This window comes from Chiroxiphia lanceolata, chromosome 5 (assembly GCF_009829145.1).
Source record: "Chiroxiphia lanceolata isolate bChiLan1 chromosome 5, bChiLan1.pri, whole genome shotgun sequence".
NCBI classification, from domain to species: Eukaryota; Metazoa; Chordata; class Aves; order Passeriformes; family Pipridae; genus Chiroxiphia; species Chiroxiphia lanceolata.
Window position 1 is genome coordinate 3,245,805 of NC_045641.1, and position 24,114 is coordinate 3,269,918.

General features: G+C 46.3%; 2 protein-coding genes across 4 annotated transcripts in view; one reads left to right on the forward strand and one right to left on the reverse strand.

Moving 5' to 3' along the window:
* The window catches only part of PODXL (podocalyxin like), a 46,993-nt gene extending 39,820 nt beyond the window's left edge, over positions 1 to 7,173 (forward strand). The window contains exons 6-9 of one of the 3 annotated variants that reach the window (XM_032689021.1): positions 398 to 456; positions 563 to 733; positions 2,227 to 2,283; positions 3,601 to 7,173. In XM_032689021.1, the coding sequence (XP_032544912.1) occupies positions 398 to 456; positions 563 to 733; positions 2,227 to 2,283; positions 3,601 to 3,795 (482 nt within the window). In that variant the 3' untranslated portion in view covers positions 3,796 to 7,173. The remainder of the gene's footprint in view (positions 1 to 397; positions 457 to 562; positions 734 to 2,226; positions 2,284 to 3,600) is intronic. The other 2 variants (XM_032689022.1, XM_032689023.1) reach the window with 2 other exon arrangements.
* Positions 7,174 to 16,635: 9,462 nt separating this feature from the next.
* The window catches only part of MKLN1 (muskelin 1), a 94,191-nt gene continuing 86,712 nt past the window's right edge, over positions 16,636 to 24,114 (reverse strand). Inside the window, exons 17-18 of the mRNA XM_032687266.1 lie at positions 18,955 to 19,009; positions 16,636 to 17,039 (exon numbers count right to left, since the gene is read on the reverse strand). Coding sequence (XP_032543157.1) covers positions 16,918 to 17,039; positions 18,955 to 19,009 — 177 coding nt within the window. The 3' untranslated portion in view covers positions 16,636 to 16,917. The remainder of the gene's footprint in view (positions 17,040 to 18,954; positions 19,010 to 24,114) is intronic.

Consider the following 24,114-nt stretch of genomic DNA (forward strand, 5'->3'; position numbering starts at 1 on the left):
TCCCCTCCTTCCTCATCATCAGGGCAACCTAACCATGCATTAGGTGGGGAGTCCAGCCTTCAGCATCTGACCTAAGGCAAGGCAGCCAGGCACACTGGGGACTAATCCTGCACTGCTCTGGCATGGCCTGAAGGAGCTGGTAACAGCCCCTCGTTGGCCTCACTCATAAATCACCCACTGGAGATGCCCCCAACTCCCTGGGGCTGGGGGATGGTGGGGACTGAGGGTTGTCCCCCTTCTAAGAGATCCTGGCTCCTCGTCTGGCTGTGAAGCACCTAAAAGGGTTGGCTTCGTGTCCACACATCTCCAGAAAGGGGATCACCCCACAGACCAGGGGATGGTGGCACAACCTTGCCCCCCCTCTCCTGTGCTCACTGCAGCCTCTTTCTTCCCCCAGTCCCTTTGCACCCTGATAACATCCTCGAGGAGCTGGAGAGGAAGGACAAGTTAGAGCAGGTAAGTGGGTCCCTGCTCACAGCACCAGCTTCCCCAGGGCAGATGTGCCCCGAGGTGCGTCGGGGGGTGGGTGGCTCCGGGGCCTGACCTGTCCCTTGTGTGGCAGCTGGGCATCGGCATCGCCAACGTCACCAACGACAAAATGGAGAGGGAGGCGATAATCGACGAGTTCAGCACCCCCCTGATCATCACCATCGTCACCCTGGCCGGCTCCCTGCTGCTCATCGCTGCCATCTACGGCTGCTGCCACCAGCGTTTCTCCCAGAAGAAGGACCAGGTGAGGTGGGAGGGGGTGGGACGGGTATCCCGAGAGCTTTTCATCCCCCTCAGGAGATGGAGGATCACCAGGGTTGCCGTCTCTGCTGGTGGAGACATCCTGGCTCGCCCAGCGGGCACCACCCTCGCTCAAGGGTTGCCCAAGTGCTGTGGGTGCTCCCGAGGGGCAGGAGCTGCTTCTTTGGGGGGGGAAAGCAGCCAGGATGAAAAGTAGGAATAGGAGAGGCTGGGGACCCATCCCTGCTGCCACCCAGGGCACAGCACAGCTGGGCAGCACCCTTGGGTTGTAATTTTGACAAGAAAGGCTTTCTCAACCCAAAACCCCCCTCCAAAACCACCTATACCCCCCAAAAAAAAATTTTTGAAGTACTTTCATGAATAGTGGGTGCCCAGAATCACCTCGATGCCTTCCCAGGGGTGCCAGGGAGCCCGAGGCTGTGTGCAGGGGGGGAGGGAGGAAGGAGATCATCCACAGGAGGGCATCAACCCTGCACAGCTCAGCCTTTGCAAGAGCTGGGCCAGGGCCAAACCTCAGAGCAGCAGCAGCAGGATTTAAGGAAGAACAGGACATGGAAAACGAAAATAATGTAATTTTTATCTCAGGAAGCAATTTTGGGTGATTTTAGTGCAGCATCCACCTGCAAGGACTGGCCGTTCCCACACCCTGCGGCACTGGCACCAAGGTTTTCATTGGTCCCAGCTGCTCTTGCTGAGGATTCAGCTCCAGAACAGAGAAAAACAGAAAGGGAGGGGGAAAAAAAAAAGGATAAAATCAAATTATGTAATCAGGCTAAACCATCCTCTTAATGGAGAGGCAAACCCCTGCATCCTACTTCAAGTCATTTCCCCCCAGACTAGTTCATCCTTCCCCAGGGATCCCAACCTTTGCCCCACAGGGATAAGGCAGCCTTTGCTTTAGATACTTGCAAAGGAGGTGAACATAGGAGGCAGGGAAGAGTAAACCAACACCAGGCATCAGAATTGCCTGTACTTTCAAGGCTTGATTTTTTGGGAAAAAAATGGGGGAGGATGCAGGACCTCAACAGATGCTTGACCTGCAGTGTGGCCCCCTTGGGGTTTCATCATCCCTTGGATGAAATCTCCCTGACTGGGGTGAAAAACATCCCAGCACGGACAGGGAGCAAAAAACAGGTAGAAGGAGGGTATTTTTAGCGATGGGAATGTGTGTCCCTCAAATATCCTGGTGCAGAGGAACAGGTACCAGTCCCAGTTGGATGTTCCGGAGGTAAATTCCCACCAGGCACCGGGCAAAGCAGCGCCACCAAAGCAAGGGATGCGAGTTCCGAAAATCAAACACATTTCTCCTTCTTGGCTTTGTTTTTGGGTAGTTTATTTTGTTTTCCTCCTGCTTCGTTTCCAAAAATGATTTGAAAGTTTGTTTTTTTTATTTTACTTTTTTTTTTTTTCTCCAACCCTCCCTTCCCCTCCCTCCCACCCTTCCCCCCTCCGTTGTTTTCCCTTGGAAATACCCAGCACATCCACCCTGATCTCCCCGGGTTTGATGATGGACATGTGGCCCTGATCTTTAATGTGAGTTCCAACACAGGGGTCGGAGGGGCGGGAGCTGCATCCATAACACCCCCAGCTCTCACCTCCGGCGCTTGGTAGGGTCCAGTAGCTTTTAACAGGACTAAAGCCTACTAAAGCCCAGCTTAAAAATCCCCCTTCCCCTTGCTGCATGGCCAGGGGCTGCCTTGCCACGGCGGGAGAAAGCGCTGCCCGAGCATCCATCCATCATTCTGGGGGCTGGACCAGCAATCCCACAGGGAAGCAGCCCCTGGGAGAGCCAAGTTGTGTCCTCTGTTTCCCACCCCACCGTCCCTGCCCACATCTCCCCTGCCGTGAGCGACCCAGGGGACCCCCAGCAGCACCTCTGCAGCCCCTCTGCCAGTGCCAAGCCCTGCAGTTTTCCTTCATCATCCCTTTCCTTCTCCATGGATTCCCTCCCACGCCTGTCTCCTGACATTTACTAGGAGCACTGTAATAGATCAAGCTGTAAATCGAGGCAGATTTTAACAGGGGTGCCCACTGAGAGCTTTACTTTCCCCAGAAAGGCCTCACCAAGGATTGCAGTTCCCCACTGAATCCTTCCAGGGAAGGATGGGGATGAAGGGCCCACTAAGAGCCCTGCTGTCCCAAAAAGGGCTGACCAAGGACTGCAGTTCCCCACTGAATCCCTCTAGGGAAGGACAAGGATGAAGGAGCCCAAGTGGATGCAAAATTAGGATAGGCTGGGGGTCTGCCAGGGGATGAAGGGCTGAGTTGGAGCCTGAAGCACATCAAAGGACCAGGGTGATCAAGTGCTTGATTCCATCATTCCCTGCTTGGTTTCCACTGAGCTCCAGGATGAGGAGGGATGATGCTCAGGGAGGGGCAAGAGGCAGCAGCTTCTGCAAGGTGGGACCTGCCCCTGGGTCAAGGAGGAGAATAATAATAATAAAACAGCTAAAAAGCGACAGGGTGGGAGAAAGGGGAGGGGAAGAGAGGAGTTGAATTAGGCAGGCAGGAGTTGAGATGTAGGGTTGGGGCAAGGCAGCAACACTCAACCTCTTCCCAAGGTCCTGAGTGGACCAAGCTGAAGCTGGCAGCTGCTCCTGGAGGTTTTCCACATGTCTCTGGCTGCTCTTTCCTCCCTCCCATCATTAGCAGAGTCTCTCTCCTGCCAGCTCCATGCTATCCCCTCGCTGCCTCCCAGCCTCAACCTCACTGTCAAAGTCTCTATATGTAGTTACATAAATCTATAGGGGCAGCTGTCACAGCTGCCTGGGGGGTGACAGCCCCGAGGTGACACTCACAGCGTGGCCAAGGTGTTTTCCAGTGGGGTTTATGGGTTTTCTTTTCTCGTAGCAGCGCCTGACCGAGGAGCTGCAGACCATGGAGAACGGCTACCACGACAACCCCACGCTGGAGGTGATGGAGACCTCCTCCGAAATGCAGGAGAAGAAGGTGAACCTCAACGGTGAGCTGGGGGACAGCTGGATCGTTCCTCTCGACACCCTCATGAAGGAGGACCTGGAGGAGGAGGAGGACACGCATTTATAGGGTGCAGAACACGATCAAGCAAAAAACGACCACCACTCCCCCCAAAGAAACCCCCTTAATCCTTCTACACATGCACACACAGCTCCAAAATAAGGCAAAATCCCCCCCCCCAAAAAAAAAACCAAACAGAAAATCCCTTAATGAACTAATCATGGCCCCTTGTGCCACCACGTGGGTTGCAGGATGGAAGAGGAAGGGGCGTAAGACACCTCTGGGGCACATCCAGTCAAGACACTTTGGTGGTCACATCAAGACAAGCAGCCACCCACCCACCTACCACACCAGAACTGAACAGCCATGGGCAAACAGGGTGGCTTTGCTCCTGAAGAGCTGCTGGTGTCTCCTCCCATCCCACATCCAACCACACCAACCGTGTCCTCCAGCTACCGAGCGACTCAAAACTGAAGAGAAACAAAGCAAGCGGGATGGGAGAGGGAGCAAATCCAACAGCAAACCAGCAGCTGGCAACTACAGCTCAAAAACCCCTCTGTTTAGTCATCACTCTGCCCTCCCCAACGCCCAGGTATGGAGTGGAAAAAGCTGGAAAAACCTGTTCTTTTTGAATCCAGTTTCCATCCTTTCCCCAGAAATTGCCGGCTAAAACGCACAAGAGCCTCTCACTGTGCCGTGGGCAGGTGGATGCATCCGGACCCAGCAGGATGGGAGGGATGCAGCAGTGCCAAGTGATGCTCAGCCCTGTCACCCAGGGCTGTGGGACAGATCCTGCACCCACGTGGAGACCAAGAGAGGTGCAGCAGCTTCTTGTATTGATGGGATGAGATAGGGAAGGAGAGGAAAAGGAGTAATTCCTTGAGTTTGTCCCTCTTGGGAAGGGCGTGGAGATCAAGAGGGATGCCAGGCAAAATGTTGGGGGTTTCGTGGTGCAGGAGGCCATCTCTGGTGCTGCATTTCCCTACAGAAAGGTCAGTTGCCTTCCAGGAATTATGCAGCAGCACCTCACGGCCTTCATCCATCCTGCAGAAGACTGTGGGTGACGTGCCCCAACAGGGTTTGAGATTTTTGTGCTCATGTTTTCCTGCCTGAGCAGCAGAAGAGGTAAAGGAGCAGAAGCATGAGCCAGGCAGCCTGGTGGCATTCAGGGTTTTCCACCTGTACAGCCCTTGGTGTTTCCTCCCCTTGAGGTTTGTAAGCTCAGCCCAAGCTCTGAAGCTCTTCCTCACAAGCCAGTAAACTAACAGAGACCTGCAAAGCAACTTCCAGCACAGCAGCGAGGCTGGGACTGAGCTTTATCCTGCAGCCCTTGGTTTGTCATCGAGGTCTCCCTCTGCTGAAGTCTACAGAGGGGAAAAGAAACCCATGGCTGGACTGAGGCTTTTTCTGGTTTTCTGTTCCCCATTGCAGCTCCTGAGTGGCTCTAAAAGGATGGGGAGAGTTTCACACCTTTGCACTGGTGCCAGTGAAGCAGCTCAGCACTGGCAGAGTCAGGGATCCATCCTCCAGCACACGGGAAAGAGAGGAGAGGACCAGAAGGTCACCTGGGTGAGCACACCTCCCACCAGGAGGATGGTGGTTGTCCCAAGGCCCCTGCAAACCAGAGGAGCTGCAGAGAAGAGCAGTGTCCAAGCACTGCCCTCCCTCTCCCGTTTGCCATCAACTGTGCACTCATCACGTGCACAAGAGGGAGATTTCCTTCAGGCTCTGCCACCAAGTCAACACGATTGGGATCCACTCCCATGGCTGCCCTGAATGAGGGGAAAAGCAGAACCAAGCAATGGGAAGCTTGGAGAAATCAGGTCGAGTTGGTCCTCGGGAGTACTCAGGAAAGAGAGGGTCGGGGTGGTTCTCTCAGCCCCAGGACAGGCAGAAGACACAAGAGGCTCTTCCCCCTTCTCCCCTGCACTGAAGGGCAGAGTCTGAAGTGTTCAAAACCTTTCTATTTTTGTATGTAAATACTCCTGCTATTCATTAGCGATGTATCCTGCACACCTCACTTACCTGTGCACTGCACTATGGGGAAGTCATTTTGGAGGGGAGGGGAAATAAAAGTTAAAATAAATACCAAAAAAAAAAAAAAAAAAGAAAAAAAAAAAAAAGGAAGAAAGGAAAAGCTAAAGGCCAGCCTGGTAGGGGATCAGAATTTGACATGAAGCAGGAAAACACCTCTCACCCAGGTAAACCCTGCACCACGGCTTTGTCCCTGCTCTGGCAGCATAAAGCTCAGCTCAGTAACGTGGCCACAAGGCTCAGAGAACTGGTCTGGGTATCCACAATAGCTTCCATGAGTGTCTTGGCTTCCCAGTTGCCCTGAGAGACGAGCAGCAGGTCAGTGACCTCACCTTTCTGTCCTTCCCAGACAACAAACACAGCAAAAACACGGGGCAGCAGCAACGCCGTGGTCGCAGGGGCTGGTGTTCCATGAGGACACCCCTGGCAGGGCATCTCCAGGCAGTCGGGCTTTGGCATGTGCCTAAAGATTCCCCCTTCCCAGCAAAGAGATGCCGAAGTGCTTTAATGAATCAGGTCCAAAGACTTTCCAGGAGAACCCTACAAAGGCTTGAGATCAAACAACCTTAAATCTTTCCGAGCAGAGACCAGTGAACTGCTCAGCAAGTGCTTATAGTGATTTATATTTGAATAGGAATTGTACATTTATTTATTTTTCCAGACACCATATTTTTAAACCACTAATATTTTATAGTAGATTTTCCTTCCCCTATTTAAAGAACTATTTCCACAGGAAAAGAAAACAGTACCTTTTTTTTTTATGTTGAGAACATTCTTTTTGGAAAACAAACAAAAAAAAATCAGGTAGGAAATGCAGCAATGAGCATCTTTGGCCTTAACCCTTCCCTTTGTAGCTGTAGCCATAACTGTTAGACCAAAAATAATAAGTAAAGGCATTTCCTCCCTCCCTGCCCCTCCTCCCTTCCCCACGCTCCTCTTCTCTTCCCCCAGAACAGCTTTAACATCCCACACGTTGTACAAAGAGATTATTGCTCTTACCTTTGGGAGAGAGTTTTACAAGCAGCTCAGAGGTCCTTGCAAGAGACTTTTCTATTTTCAGATTCACAAGGAAGGTGTAAATACTTTAGGACCATTTTATCTCCCGCTCTCAGTGCCATGATCCAACTGATGAGGTTGAAACTGTGACTGTTGCCTACAGAAGACACACAGAAGTCATAATCCATAAGGGACTGGAGAAGGAAAATCTAATTCCCAAGGTGGCTACCTGTTGAACCTTGCACATATACTAGAGTTCTTATGTACTGTGTAGCAGCACCTCTCACAGGGACAGGAGTCTGATTTACACTGGAATTTACTGAGGAACTGGATTGTAGAGATTATTCTTGCATTTTCCTACAAATATATTTTGAAAGCATCATGTATTTCTGTCAATAAACATTCTTATGTAAAAGACTCATTTCTTGGCTGAGTGAGAAGGGGGTGGGCAGGGCTTGTGCTCCAGAGCCACAACCTTCTGCTCTGCAGATGTTACATGGGAAGACACTGAACCAGCAGGAGCAAAACCAACCCAGATCTTCATGGTAGCCAGCCATGGAAAAACTGGTATTTTTCCCATGCAGGAGGAAGTATGATAGTGGTGGAAAACTTAATTTATAAAACAGATGACTCAGAGGGGTGGGATGCTGGGTTGATGCGGGTGAGGGCAGCCCTACCACGGCCAGAGCACTTGTTTGAGCTGTGGGTGCCTTCAGGCTCACGGAGGGAAGGGAGAGGGAGCTCATCCTTATTTCTGCATTTCATCCCAACTCACTCCTGGTCTGCAGCCTCTCCTCACTCTCAGGTCAGGCTGTGGAGGAGGGAAGCAAACCTCACATCTGTAAGCCAGGAATGGCATCACTCGAGGGCAGCAGCAGCGTGGGCAGTTCATCTCTATTTGTCTTCAAGTGCCCAAAATAAAACATTTTGTTCCAGGTTAAGTCTCAGCTCATGTAAAGAAGAAAAAAAACAAAAAGGACTTTGGTTTAAATCAAATATTAAAAATCAGTGGTTTGCAGCAGCCTGTATTCTAACTCCGTGTTCCTCCTCAATAAAAGTTGTTGTAAATGTTAGGAACACACTGGATTTATGGGATACCGACTCTGCTCACCAGTGATGTCAGGGAACAAGGCCAGACATAATGCACCACTGGTTTCACAATTTCTCCACCACTACAACACCCCCACAGACATTTTTCCCTTCTCAGAAGCGATATGTGAACAAACAGACCTTAAATAAACACCCTTGCTGGCATATACATTTTTATTAAGAAAAAAATGAACAAAATACATTCTCTCCTTATGTACATTACATACAACATAACTACATTGGTAGATATTCCTCGTGTCACTCATTCATTTATGTACAGCATGGGGCTCACACACCAACCCAGAAATCATCAAAGATGATTTATGCCAAGGAAGAAAATTAACACTCCGGGCTGAACAAAGATCATCCGTAAAGAAAAGGGCGGGATGGGGAATCACCAGAGCCCAGGAATGATTCCTGTAACCACCACAGGCTCAACACAGGACTAGTCAATATTTAACTTGCCTATTGAAACACATGAGCAGTTCACAGTGTTCAACACCCCACGGATGCTCCTTCCCAGCCCAGGGCTGTCCACACCCCTCAGCTCAGCTCCCCTGTGCTCAGGTGTCTGAGACAACAACTGCAGGACAGACACCAACGGGAATTCAGACGGACACCAGAGGCTGCAGGATTGCTGTAGGGAGGCAAATGCTTCAAGCTGGCTGCCAAAACAGAACAAAAAGGGCCAAACTGTGGACAGGGGGTGGACACTCACACTTCCAGCACTATGTAGGGATAACCAGCTTCCGGGGACCACACACAGGATTAGAGGACGAGCTAATGAACACTGAAGGTCCAGACAAACAAACCACCACACAGTACAGTGCTACTGCCAGAGCTCAACAGCTCAACAAACAGACAAAAACCCCACCCCAGCCAGGTGATGATGCCCAGCCAGCTCACTGCTGCTTGATCCCAAGTTTTCCAGATCCTGTCTATGCTATCAACTCACCCAAGAGGGATCATGGCAACAGTTCCACAGGGAGAAGGTTTAACAAAGCTCAGTACTCCAAAATGAGACATGGTGCATCTCAGCATCTGAATACACCAGATGCACACCACCACCAGCCCCACAAGGACGGGAATGTCATCTCCAATTAACAGGGAATGAGCCCACAGACTTTGATTCTCTGCCCCTCAGCAAAGTGGTCTGTGCAGTTTGGGGCCTCCAAGACTCAAGACTCCCATAAACACATTTCTTTGTATAATTAAGCTCATTGCTCTGACTTACGGTCTCTCCACCGTCCCCTCATTTCCTGCTGTGGAGGAGGGTGTGCTGGAAGAGAGCAGAAAATACAGCTCTGGTAAATAGGAACAGCTACTAATAACAAGGGGCTTGTTTTCTTTTCCAATACCCAGCACAGCAGCTTCTGAAGTGAAAAGTGTTTCACACATCTAAACATCAACGGGAGGGAAGGGAGGAGGGATAGGAATGATGAGGGAGAGATGAAGGCAATATTCCCTCACCACTGCAAGTTTGCATTCCCAGGGACCACAGCAGACAAGAAAGGAAACCAAGTGAGCAACACAATAGTTTTCCATTTTCCCCCTAAGAGCTGAATTTTTTGTCAAAACCTCAAAAAAAAAAAAAAACTCAAAAAAAACCAACCCAAAAAACTTTTCAGCCTCTAAGTGGTTTCTTTAAAGAACAGACCCTGTTCACATGCTGCAGCACTTCTGTATTTAGTGAAACACTGAGTAATTGATTGAATCCCTTGGTTAATAAGTCAGGATATTTAAAGTGTATTTTCTCATCACTGAGGAGAAAAACCTATCCACTGGCATTTGGGATGTGGAGATGACTGCAACCACCAGAGCCACTGTTGTGGTCTGACCTCCCCCCCACCACATTAATTAAAAAGCACCTGATCTCCCTTCATCTCACTGGCAGCTTTCACCAGAAAGCTCAGAACATTTTTAGGTTTTAAGAAGGCAGCCAGAGCTGATGGTGCTGTACCACCTCTGGGCTGTTGGAGCAGGGTTAAGCCCATCTGGCTTCCTTGCCATCACTGTGGAGGGACTGGAGAGAGAGTAAAATCTGTATGAGTCTCTCTGGTGTCCTTGGGGTGGAGGGGGCCAAGCTCGAGGTGAAGCTCCAGGACTCCAAGATCCTGGTATTGCATCACTTCCATTGGAAAAAGAGCCAGGGAATCCGGCTCACATGAAAAAATCAGGTGTAAACAGCAGAACTACTTGTTAAAGAGTCTTCAAAGTCCTTCCACAAAGACAGATCACATCTTACACACCTACTCACATGAGCCACTGCTGTACTATTCCTAAGCATCTTTCTCTTCCCATTCCCCCTGCCCTGCTACACTGCAGAAATAAACCACCCCACCTCAATACCAGATGCTTGCCTCCACCAGTGAAAGATTTGGGGTGATGAAAGCAGGTCCAGGAACCTTGGACAACTTGAAGGTTGGTCTCATCACCCTTTTTCTTCTGTTGAACAACTACCACCCTCTTGGGGCCAAGAAAAACAAACCCTGAGACAGGAGGGAAGGCTTATGACAGCACTGAATGTGGGGTCATGGAGGGGCACAAGTAAATCATGCTGCAGTGGGAAATCAGCTCCCACGCTTCCCTGTCCTTACCCAGAATGAAAAACATCCCTGGAAAGAACAATGAAGATCACAAGGATCCTCCCTGACTGTCTCAGAGCTAGCAGGAAGGAGTTTTGCAAAGGAAGCAACTGGAGGATGATGTGACATGGAGAAACTGCTGCCTCAATAACCACCATGCAGCTCTAACCTCTAATTCTTCAGCTGGTATCCATTAAACTCAGGGAAGTCTGAAGGCATTTTAACAGCAGTGAAAAGCCACACAGGGAAAGAAAAGTCAGAATAAATGGGGGAATAGCCAAGGAACCATGCTTTCATCATCATATCTGCTCGTGATAAGATTTTCCTTTCAAATTAATAGCAAACCAAAAAATCTAAGCAGATAGAGCCAGTTTTGAGCCATTCACTCACATTCCTGTTTTCAGGAATGAACTGTCATGCCATGCTGGAGCTGAACAGTAGACTGATTTCTGACAGCACTCACAGTCTCCAGGTCACCAGTAAAAGCTGTGCTGACTTAGAGCAAACAGCTGGAAGCCAGGACAACAAATAGTTCTGTCTGCACCAAGTATAAATTAAGATTTCAGAGTACCCAGGTGATCCACTGACAGCAGCTCCAGCGAGTGGCTTGGAAGCAGAGCACTGAATTTGGGTCACAGTAAGTGCCTGGAGTTCATCCCTATCAAATTCAGTCCATGAAAGCAAAGGAGACAGCAGCAATGTGTTACCTTCAGGATATGTGTCTGGGGAAGATGCTGCCTTGCAGATCTCCACACCTCAGCCATACAGCTGGAATTACATCCAGCCCACGCAAACAGGTTCACACATATAACCAAAGCACACGTGGATAATCCCAAACTCCAGCCAGTTCTCTGACCTCTGCCAGGAATGCCAAAAGGATACCTGCTGGCATTCCCTGTGAGGTTTTCCTGGGGGACTCTCCAACAGCAATAAGCAGGTCATTAACTGGCTTCCACTCCAAAACCACATTTGGATCCACTGCCTACAGACAAAAGCATCTGGAGCCAACTGATCCAAGTGCTGAGCCATGGACTGTTATCATGGTTCCAGTACAGTAAACCTACTTTTTCCACTCCAACTTTTCATTATAATAGAGGCTTTCAGTAAAACAGGGATTTTGCCTATAAGCCATTACCACAACTCGAATCATTTCCAGTATAACCTTTTCCATGACAGGATATGATCAGGTCTCCCATTCCCACAGGAGTTTTAGATACACTAAGCTTCTGACGGCACATTTACATTTCAACACTATTTACAGCTTATATACTACTACAGTCTAGACCAAGAACAAGTCATATAGTTGTTCTTAAACTCTCCTTTCACAAAATAAGACCCATTTCCAAATTATCACATGTACTTATTAAAATAGGCCAAGCTCAGAGTTTCTATAATCTTCTCCCTAAATCAAAACACCAATAATTTTAATTTTTAACTGGGCCCACCTCTGTTTCTGTAATAAATACAGCTATAAAACAACACAAGCACTTCCAGAGACATAACATGAACTGCTTTTACTGTCAGGACTTCACTTGACAATAGCCAAACATTCCTTAACTCCGAGCCAACTAATAAGCTAAAATTCAAAGCATACACGGGGACTCAAGGTTTCACAAGACATTTTTCCACTTGTAAAAACAAAGGGACCGAATGGAATCGTATCTAATGATTTTTTGCCATTTTCCCCAGAAGTGGCACAGCGTTCCACCCACAGAATTACTGCCTGTACAGAGGTGGAGGCTGCACAGAAGTAATTCAAGCTTCACCTGATGAGCTCTACAAAAGTATTTCTTTCTCAATTCTGAAATACAGGAGGCAGCAAGAAAACTAATAATATTTGTGTTACTCTCCTGCATTCGAAACGAGCAGCACTGATGCTCATCTTTTTCACAGTAAGAGCAGCAAAACAAGTTTCCAAGTGCTGCTCGGGGCACTGCTCTGAATCCCTCACTCCCCAGTGCAGGTTGGCACGGCAGGGCCAGATCAACGTACGACTCCGTCACACACACACACAAAAAAAAACTCCCTTTGAAAAATTTGCACACATCAGGAAAATGATTCAGAAAACAGCTGTTCCACAAAGCCCTATGGAAAACACTCTTCCAGACTCGTTACTCTGCTTTGGAAGGAGTCTCTTCTGGAAGAAGACACGGCTAATGGAGACCCGGACGCTCGTGGCTGCCAATTAAAGGAACACACGGATGAGGCTGTGGCATTCCCTGGCCACCAGCCCCACACCTCTGCCACCTTCCTGCAAATAGGGGGGGTCCAATTAATTTGCTTACTGACTCCTCAATCATTAAATTTCAGTCATTAAATCACAAATTTCCAGGCTAAGTTGTTATAATCAATGACTAAAAATGTCTCAGCAATTTCACTTAACCCTGTCACTCCAATTCGCAAAGGGAAGCTTTTCTATGCTCTTTAGGAAAATTTCCTACTTTCACTCTAGTTGTCACTGCACAAGGCTGTACCTTAAAAAAGATTTTCCAATTGGGTGTTCCCAAACTGATTTTCCAAATTTAGAGTAAGATTCTGCTAACCTGATGTTCTGGTAGGAAGCTTCATCCTGATCCCTGAGCTAGGTAGGACGTTCCTGTGTTCACACAGAGCCATCCTGGGCAAACAAAAATCAAATTCCAGATGTTTATTCACACAACTGGATCTGACTACCTTAACTACACACACAAGATGCCATCTAGGGAAAGGGTAAACTGAACTTTTCCAAGACAAAGTTCTCCTTTCTCATTATACTCAGCAAAAGGAAGAGATGATAAGAACAAACACATCACAAATACCTTTCAAAGAGACAGAAGATAAAAACTACAATTAATTTCAGTGAACACTCTGCATCACCCTTCAGGCCTCCCTGGGATCAATATTAATCAATGGGATCCTCAAAAAAACGTGGCAAGAAGGTGGCTAAGGTCTCCTAACTTTTATCCTCTGTCCTTCTGCCACATGAAAACATTCTGGGTTACGCTGTAAGAGCAGCACTTGCTTGGAGAGGTCATTTTGGGAGAACTCTTAAGAACTTCTATCTTGTGACTACTTGGAGGGGTTGTGTAAAACAAACATTAACAAACTCACTTAATTCTACCTAATCCAAGTGACCAAAAAAATCAGTTCTGTAGGGCTTTATTTCTCTAAGAAAATGTGTCACTGAATAGGAACAATATAAAGAATAATTTCTTGTTTTCCAAAGAGATGATCTACTGAATGATACTGTAAGGGCCACTGTCAGTGAAGAACCAAACTCATGAACTCAAAGGATATTAAAAAAAGCTAAAACAGGACCTAAGTCTGGATGTCTGTATCAAGTTTATCCCACCCTGACTTCCTCCAGCTTTAAAAGACCTACCAGAACCTTGCAACTTTGGCTTTAAAGACCCCAGTCCTCGTGAATGAGTCCCCCTCTGACAAGGAACGACACCTTCCTCTGCAATACCTTATTTACAAGTTAACACAGAATTTACAGATAAAACTACTGTAGTGCAAAGTTTACGTGGTGTCAACTTCATACACAAAGTCACCTTATAACCTAAGGTAGAGGCAAATAGAGTATGTTTGTCTTGCCTAAGCTAAAAAGCAGCCTCGGACACAGCCTGCAAGCGGTGATGGTGAGGTTCGAAGGCTTCTCACGCACAGCTTGTGTATTTATAAACCTGGCATGCACTGGGCTGTGAAACACTTTCAGGTGGCTGTTTTCAGATCCAGTGGGTCTCTTTTCTGTTTGTACTTCGGGATTTCTGTAATGAGCACATCTAATGCTTTCCTGGAATATCACCAGTACCTTTAAAGATCTGCATGCAATTAAATCCATGGCTGATTCTGAAAGGAAGCTTGTACTTCACTGCTCAAGAATTTTTGATTAGGTTTTAAAATCAGGCAGTGCAGCACACACCAATGCAAAAAAATCATTTAATTTTGATTCCTAGCTTTAAGGAGAAGGAAAGACCCTTGGCAAAGCCACAAGAAGCCTTTCCTTTGGATTAACCTCTCTGGCCACACGGTGCCTCTGCTGCTCAACAAATACTCAGAGGTTGAGCAAATATTTTCTGCTGGTTAATCACCAGCTGCCATCCATGAACTTCACTGGTGTGAGCCCACATCGATCCGCCCGGGATAAAGGCAGGTCAATATTTGATCATCCTGAAGGGCCCTCGTTAGCTGGGACCGTCAGTCCTGCAGAAGCAACTCCGACAAACCATCGATTCACACGGTGCTACAAAACACAGGCACCCCCACGCAGAGGACAACGAGTTTGGATCGAATTTCTGTGACACAAATCAGACCTGACACCACGCACTGCTCACCACCAACGCCATTCACAGCTTTTGGCAATCCTACACTTCTCCTGTGCGCTCCAGCTACGTCTGTCTTTTGGCTTCACATGTGGTCATCCAAGGTGGACACATAAAAATTTATGAAGAGCCTGGCTGATTAGAGAACTGTCACAAAAAGCATTAAATATCTGACTGAAGCTGGAGGACACACACAGGCAATGAGATCAAGTGATAAGGGAGCACAGCAGTACTCAAATTTTACGTACTAGAGGGCTGCAGCATTTTGGCTGGTTGCATTAAAAGTGATCAGTTCAACCTCAATGGAAGCAACACCTCAGCTGGAATATTCCTCTGATATCTACATTTGTAATGTATAAACTCTAATTAGTTAACAAAGCCTCAGCACAGGTAGCACATCATGAAGCCCAGCGGTAACATAAAACTTTCCACCTCACTGGGAAAAAAACCTGCCACGTTCCAAAGAAATGATTTCATCAGATTTCATTTCCTTCACTGAGTGGAGTCTTCCCCAGACACGTGATTTGCCATCCACTGAAGTGTACAATGTCTGAACGGTCTCAAGTGACAGGTTAAGAACACTGCTTTGTACAGTCCTCCCTGAAGACAAGCAAAGCCCGGCCTCTGACATATTGTACCTTTCTAAGTGATTAAACATTAGTTATGAGGGTTTTTTAAGATTTATTTCTAACGTAGCAGGACTACAAAAGTCACACAAAGAACATGATAAAGAGGCAATACAATGCAATCAAAGCAAGCAGACACTCGAGCTCTGAAAAAGACACTTGACCAACTCTTTATTTCAAGAGTCCATCTTTGCAACACAAAGGATTTTCCATCAAGTTCAACAGGGGCCACGAGGCCTCAGCGGGTGCAGCAACGATACCCAGTTGGCATGAACATTGCTGGACATAAAGCTTTGCAGTCTCATATAAATATTTACATCTGCCAGTGTGTACTGAACACTCACTGACACCAAATGCACAGTTTCTAGTGCTGGGTATGCATGTCCTTCATTCCACTTCACAGTGCAGCACCAAGCCCTTACAGTGTGTATAAAGAAGGCTTTCAGCAAGGAGGAAGAATATATTTTCTATACATATGCATCAGCTGGCTTTCAAAAGAGATTTATGCTAAGAAGGCCTCCTCACATTCAGATCTAGGTCTAAAATGTACTGATGAGTGAGCTGCACTGCACGGGAAGAGACAAGCTGCTGGGAGCAACGCTCTGCACAAGGACACACAGACAAACGCACACAGAAGCACATGGAAACGAAGACAATCTGCTTCAGAAATCCTACACCCAACCCAGGGTCAGGTTGCAGAGGTTTGGGGGGGGATGTGGTGGAAGACCCAGTTCTGCGGGGCTCGCCGAGGACCCCAGTGGTTTCCCAGCAGAAGAGCACAGCAGCAGAGAGAGCGATCCCTGAAAAGGGGCCCGTACGGCCGCGCTCCCGCTTTCCAACGGTTTCTCTGAGGTTCCCACTTGCCTGCCAGGTTTAAGTGGAAGGCTCCAGAGAACAGAAGAGAGGGATGTAGGTATTCAGCTTAAATCGAGTCTCAGATGCAGTTAGACAAGACTGTCAGCTTGATTCTGGGGCGAGGAGACAGACGCTTTGTAACACGCGCTCACCGCCCCACGACACAAGATTACAAGACTCAAGACATAAATTACTTTTACCTCAATGTGTGCCAGTGTCCTGCCAGCAAGTTATGCAGCTGCTGAGGATGGAGTTGTAGCATAAAGCAATATATCATGAGATACAGATGAGGAAAGAAAAACTTCTCCCCCCTCTTTCTCAGGAAACCCAAAATAAAACCCATCATCTTTAATCCCAGATAACTCACAAATCTCAATTTTCCCCCCACAGGCAAAAAGATCACTACATGACTGGGTTTTATTTTTTTTCTTTTCCCCCCACCTTTTCATCTTACATTTGCTAACTCAAAATCCAAAGTCAGAAAAAATATATATATTTAGTCAGAAGTACGTCAGTTACATTTTATTAACCTACTCCAAGGGAAAAGCTCCAGGGATTCACCATACAAGTATAAAACCCCTTTCAAACACCTAGGGGTTACTATATTAACTTCATCCCAGCAGTCAATCAATGCAGTAAAAAAATTAAAATACTGAAAATGGATGCTTTTTTTCCTCTTCCACGTGTCCAGTGATTGCTCCGTTACAGCGTGATGAGGTCCACCAGGTTGCCTTTAGGAGGGGTCATGTTGTCTGGAAAGAAGTTGACTAGTGTGTCAAACAGCTGAGTTCTCTGGGCATACGTGTGGTCAACATCTGAAAATCCTGGGGAAGGAAGAAACAGGGAAATTGAGTCAGTTCTCCCTATTCTAAATGCTCAGTGGAACAGGCCAGTTGTCCACTTGGGATCGATGTTAAGTCTGCTACTTCTGCCTCCACTAACAAGGCTGCCAGCCCTCCACCCCACTGCTTTGTGCACATACATACAGAGATCACATCACCCCAAGCCAGCACTGCCATCAAAATGCCATAAAAAGTAATAAGCAAATGCCTGTCAAGCTCATTGACAGCCCTGAAGAAACGGAGTTCTCAGGGGGCTGTTCTGATGTCCCAGAAAACAAAATCTGTGTAGCTATTTTTATTTGGTGCCTCATTTCTTCTGTCCTCAGGCCTTCCTCGTTATCTTCACTGCCATAACCAGAACTGCTCCTTGGATTGCTTGGAGTTTTCCTTGAGACAAGTCCTGCTGATGGGTAGGAGTCCCAAGTCAGGTATTTACTCACTGGACTTGCACAGGGGATCTTGGCTGCATCTTGGCACAAGGGAGTTTTGCAAACTGGGTTTCTGAAGTGCTGCCTCCCAAGAGGGGAGGGTTTGGTCTGCACTGTTTATCCAAATCATCACATTTAAACCATCGACAGGAAGAACAATAGGGTAGGCACACAATGATTTCCTCTGCTCTGTGTTACTTTTATCGCTGGTATCTCCAAGGAATGCTTTTTAATTCGGTGAACTCACTCTTCAGTTAATCAAAGTCAACCAAGTTAATCAAATGAAGGAGGGTTGGGGTTTTTTGTTTTATTTTAGAAGCACTGCTTGGCATGTGCATCCTATCTGTAAGGCCAAACTCTGGATAAAAGTACTGAATTGATTCAACAACTAATTCATCTTCTACAACACTTAAAACCAGGGAAAGGTTTTGAGGGTGGTGAAAGACTGGCACAGGTTGCACAGAGAAACTCTGGATGCCCCATCTGGAGTGTTCAAGGCCAGATTGGAGAGGGCTTGGAGCAACCTGGTCTAGTAGAAGGTGTCTACTAGACATGGCAGGGGGCTGGAATGAGATGAACTTCAAAGTCCCTTCCAGCCCCAAACCATTCTGTGACTCCACGAAAAATCCAACTTTTTTGAAACATCTGTTTTCTTTCTTTAAAAACAAAATTAATTTCACAGGATCAACTAGATGTCTTCCAAACCACGCCAGTTCAGCAGAGCTTCCTCATCCAAATGGGCAGACAGTGCCGTGGGCTTTTTCCTTCCTTCAATTTCTTACGTTGGGAATTCTGCCTCCATGAAAAACTGAAGTCGTCCAAACTCTTAGCGAGAGCTCGGTAACGTGAGGACAACCCAGCACTACAAGGATGTAAGTTGTGCCTACAGCCTTCCTATAGCTCTCCCAGGATTGATCTCTGAGCTCTGTAAAAGAGTTAACTGGAGAGAGGAGCGAAACAAATCATGGCTTTGGCTCAGCTCTCCTGTTTCCAGCCCTTCACGCCACTGTTTTCTTCGCTCTTGACATTCTGCCCAAAGAACTCGTCCTGCAAAGAACAGGGCGAACCAAACTACTCCAGGAATTGCAGTTATCACAGCAAACAGAGCTGTGGCCATGCTGTGAGATTCCAAAGTGACATGACAGGAGGTGCTTTATTCTGACCAAAGCTTCTGTTTACTTGGGTAACAGCGAAGGATCAGATGTAATAAGACACACAAAATGATCCCGGGAGGCACTGGTTTAAAACCACTGATGTTGACAGATGTTTTAAATATGGGCTCGAGGCACTGGACACTGGTCATTATAAATAACCTCTCAAATGGCTGGGTAGTGGCACTTTGCACATTCAAAATGAAAAAGGGCCTACAATGTTCATAGGAACTACAGTATTTGATATAAAATCCAGTAGAAACCAACAGCAATTATCAAATGGAACATCATATAATTCCTCTGACACACAATACTCACCAAGAGTCGTGAAATCCGAGCCAGACTTAAATAATGCTGAGGCAAGAAGCTGAAACTGCAGAAGAGGTGAAAGGAGAAAGAAAAAAAAAAAAAAAGTGTTATTAACCACACAGGAAAAAACCCCAAAAGATTCAAAGAAGTCCAAGCAGCTTGAAAGTTGCTGTGTTTTCTCTGCACAGTGCTCAGAACTGCTGTGCCATACACATGAATAACAGCAGCAGGCACTTTCACATGAGCAATACAATTTGTCAGCTTGGCACAGGTCGGATGGTTTTTCCTAGAATTAGAGCAGTGTTGATGTAATGAAAGGTACTTGACTGAGAGCTCTAAAAAATCTCATTTTCTTACATATAGTTTTTTGCCTCTTTAGCAGGTATCACAGAGCAGAAGAGTCCCTTCCACGCAGTAACATTCCCAGGGATTAACATGGTACAGGTTCAGCAGGCAGGGATTAGATAGCACAAAAAACAAGGGAACTGCTGGATACAGTTGGAACTGGTGCAGCATGAACTTCTTGAACACAGAGAAAGCTCTGCCCAGAGAAGTTCTGGATGTTCCTTCCCAGGAAGTGTTCAAGGACAGACTGGATAGGGCCCTGAGCAATCTGATCAAGTGGGTGGCATCCCTGCCCATGGCAGGGGGTTAGAACTGGATGGTCTTTAAGGTCCCTTCCAACCCAAAACATTCCACGTTTCTAATGGTATCAACCTTTCTGAACTGCCAGAGAAGCTGATATCATAAACTTAAGGCAGCATCTCTTCAATTAAAAATAAAACTTCTTTGGGAGCATCAGAATCATGAATACAAACGTTTGAAGTAACACATTCATGGATTTATTCTCCCTTAATATCTCACTGACAGATGGTGACCTGTGTCTTCCTCTGCCCCAGCTGCTGTTTTCAGTCACCCCCAGAGTAGCAAAGCTTAGTGCTTTGTCATGTTCCTGTAAGGAATGAGTTGATTTCTTAAAGGCTTGGAATCTTGTGTCTCCTGTGTGTCTTTTCAGCACACAGCCCAAAGGAGAGAAGAGGGGGGAAGAACCAGGATAAATACGTTCAGGAAAGGAGTGGAAAGAACGGCCAGGAATTACATATCCATCGGTTTCATTTCAACAAAAAAAAATGGGAACACAGACAATTTGAAAGCATGAAGGAGTAGAGAAGGTGATGAGTAGCAGCCAACGTGAGTTTGGCAACAACAAGTTGTATCACATCAACCTGATTTCTTTTATAGGCAGCAGGTCCTATGGATGGGACTTGGCAATGGACATCGTCCATTTTGGCTTTCATAGGAATTCTGATGCTTTTATATGATATTTAAAGGTAAATTATCAAGGCATCACCCAAATTAAACCAACAGGGAAAGGTAAACAGGTCAAATAACTTTTCTGTGGGTGGCCATCAGTGGCTTGACATGAAAATGGAGCTGTGAATCAGGAGTGATTCATGTGTGCCCTGGGGCAGCACTATTCTGGGTTTTCAGTCATAACCTGCTTGGCAGGACAGGGCAGCATCACTGAGCCCACAGGCCTTAGACCACGCTCAGACAGACTGACAGCATGGAGCAGACAGCCTTCCTACTGTTCTTCCACTAAATCCAGTTTAAAATGATGGATCAAGGTGTGTTTCATTAGGGCCAAGTGCTAAATCAACACCAACAGGAAAAATCAGTGATACAAAACAGGTGCAGAGGCTCTGTGAAAATGCACCTAGGAGTTATAAGAGATCAATTATCATCCTATTGTAAAACTGGCAAATGCACAGAAAGTGCACAAAGAAGGAGCAGGATCTTCAAATAAATCAAGCATTCCTGCTGTTATCAAGGCTTGTAAGTCTCCTCTACAACAAGGCACCCACTTTGGGATGCCCTATATCAATTAGAAACATATCAGGAAAGTGCTAAAAAAAAGATTTAGTGGTCTGAAGACCAAGTTTTCTAGGAAGAAAGTTCAAAGGAGTCAGGGCTGCAGAAGATGACAGAACAATGACCAAGGAGGAATCTGCCAAAAGTCACAAATGCAGAAAGCTGCTACAAGAAGTAAATCTACACCTAAGTGCAAGAAGCTACAAAAAGACTTCAGCAAGATCAATTTCAACGTGGCATCAAGGGCAAAACCAGTCTAAAATAAGGACTGTGGTGTGCTGGAGTAAGTTTACATCTTTTGGAGAGGGTGTCCTGGGAAGGTGCAAGAACAGGTTAGAAAGATACAGGACTGACAAACTCCAGAAGAGAGGGGAGAGGGTGATTAAGCTCCCTCTTGAGTGTGAGGCCTGGTTATCCCAAATCACGAGTGACTGCAATGCTCCACGTGCATTTTCCTGCAAGCTTAATTTCCCAGAGCTGCTTGGCTTCCAATCAGCAACGTCCTCAAACAGCTGCCCAGCAGAAATAGCTCTAAAAGTTCCAATAAAACCCGTGGCTAAATCCGTGCTGCTTCTGAGAGCAAATGCCATGTCCTGGCCACCCTTCCCTCCCACACAATTGCCTCAGGGGCATGCTGCCAAGGTAGATGCCACATAATTCCAGAGGTTTCCCTTCCTCCCATAGCAATGCCAGCAGCCTTCCCACTTGGAGCAGAAAGCCACACTCCAAGGCTGGAGCTCAGGTGCCCAACTAAGAGACCATATAACCAGGATCCAACTTGTAATTCACTGAACTGAGACTAAAAATCCACTGAAAAGACCTTATGCCAAGTATTCCAGTCTCATCTGCACCAGGAAGGATGGATTTTCATGGCTACGAGTTTCTTCCCCTTAAAGCTGGAAAGAAGTATCTTGTTTCCTTCTGCACTGATGACACTGCACTTCAGTTAACCTTGAGGTTGTTTGTTTGTTTGGTTTGAAGTTAAGTTTATGTATCAGCTCGCATTTAAAAAACACTTTCTGATAGAAAAGTCAAGCACATGATTTAAGAACATCAGTTACAGACAGTGCTGAGCCTAAGTTGGTTCACTCTGCATTTGCATTACAATCCCAGCTTAACCCTATGATGCCCTCCCAAAGGATACCTTTTTTCCCAATGCATAGTACAGTTACTGCTTACTCAAGACCACGCCTTCAGTTTTCTTAATTGTTATTGTAACAGACAGCACTTAAAATTCTGATTAATTTTGGGTTCCCTCTTTGAAACTAACAGAAACTGATTTTTCAAAATAATGTTATGCAACAACTTCTGAATTCACAGAAAAAGCAAAGCCCTCAAGCAAGTCACACCTGAGATCTCTCCCACCAGGCACCAGAATGAAACACTCAATTAATGACCATCTAGGAAAAACAATTTGCTTAACATCACATGGCAACTCTGCTACAGAGGCAAGACCAGAATTCAATTATCCAGCAGAAGCATCCAACTGCTTTAATCACACACCACCCATTTTCTTCTGACAATCCCTCTGGCTCACTGGCTTCATCCATTCCAAATTAAGCCTGCACTCAAAAGACAAGTTTCCTTTGTTATACAATTAACTTCTCTCTGAGATCCAACCCACCTTCTGAAGTGAGCAGGGGTTCCTTGGAGAAAAACAAGGAACTAAAATAAGGCTGTATTAGTTGTATCTATTTTTGTATACTTGCTGCACACCTCTGCCTCTGGAGAAATGAAGTGGTTAAGGGGGAATGAGTAACTCCTGTTTGGGATACCTGGCAGGCTGTTTGAATCAGACATAATTCCTCCTCCTCCTCCATAATGTGAGCACTCAGATCACAGTGCAAACCAGTTCCTCAGCTTTGCCCAGTTCTCTGGGGCTGGTGACTCTCAGCACAGGCTCAAAGAAGCAAAGAGAGGCTCAAACTCTTTGAGGACGGAGCCGTCGCTGAAATTGGGAAGGCTGAACGCTGTTTTTCTAAAGGCTCCTTGGCTCCAAAGCCTCTGCTCCTGCAGCACTCAGGCTCTGAGGCTTTACAAAGAATCACAGCAGGACATGAAGAAGAGAAACAGGCTTTTCTTAGCTCCTTCTTAGAACTATTTTTCCCATTTGGGCTTGAATTTTCCCAGAAATATCAGTCTAATGCAGACTCAAACAATACTTTCGGGCCCCGCTGGCTTTATCTGTCAAATTTATTAAAGACAAGGTTTTAAGAATGGAAAGTATGAAGCAGCCTTGAATAGGGGCCTCCAGCCTGGGTCTACAAGCAAGTCAGGCCTCAAATTGGCCTCCAGGTCCTTGCTCTTTCTCCTACCATGCTCCAAGAAAAACATTCTGCAAGTTTTCCTTGTGCTTGGTATCTGTTTTACAGCAGTCACGGGATTGAGCTCCGTCAAGTCGCTGAATCTCCATGTACAGAAACCATCTTGCTCTCCTTTACTTGGAAAGCACTGGACATTTTTTTGTATCATCATGATTTCTACTGTAGCCCATTTAAGAGCAGCAAAGTTCTGGGTATGATTCCTGCAGCGTTCAAGGAACATTTTAGCTTGGTACATGACCTACTGATGTTTCTGTGCTTTAATAGCACCCATTTTTCCTTAAGTACACAACTTGGAATTCAACTTGATTTTTATTTTGACAATCCTTTTCTCTTTAAAAGCCTACAGCTGTAACTATCATCAAAATCTGTGTAAGAAAGAGAAGAACACCCATGCCACCAGAAATTTTTATACCAACAAATGACACTTTTATAGAACTTTAATCTCTTAAATCACGGACAAAATTCCACATGCTCTGGGGATCTACCCTCCTTTACACACAGTGTCAGGGGTATTAATCCACAGTCAGTGAAAAAGATCTACTGATCAGGAAACCCTGAACTGACTAAAGGGATTTTAGGTGAGTCCAAGCAGAATCACAGTTAAAGAGAACTGGATCTGCATTTATGGGTAGAGTTGCTGGCACACAGCCTGTGGCTACTAAAACGGGCACCCTTGCAGTACTTGTTACTTGCAGGCATCTACTTCACTTTAGAATAATAAAAAAAGTGAAATAAAAATATAATCCTATTAGCATCCCTAAAATTCACAGCAATGGAATGAAAATCTGGGGGTATGTTCCTACCATCAATCATTCATGCTACTTTAAACAAAATTGGTTACTAACGCCAAAGTAAGTTTCAAGAACAGTCTGTTTGTTTTCCTTGGCATCAAACTCCAAACAGCTGAACAGACTTGTCTAAGTAAGTTAGAAGGAATTACTTCTGTTACAAAGCAAGCAAACCTCACCGTAAG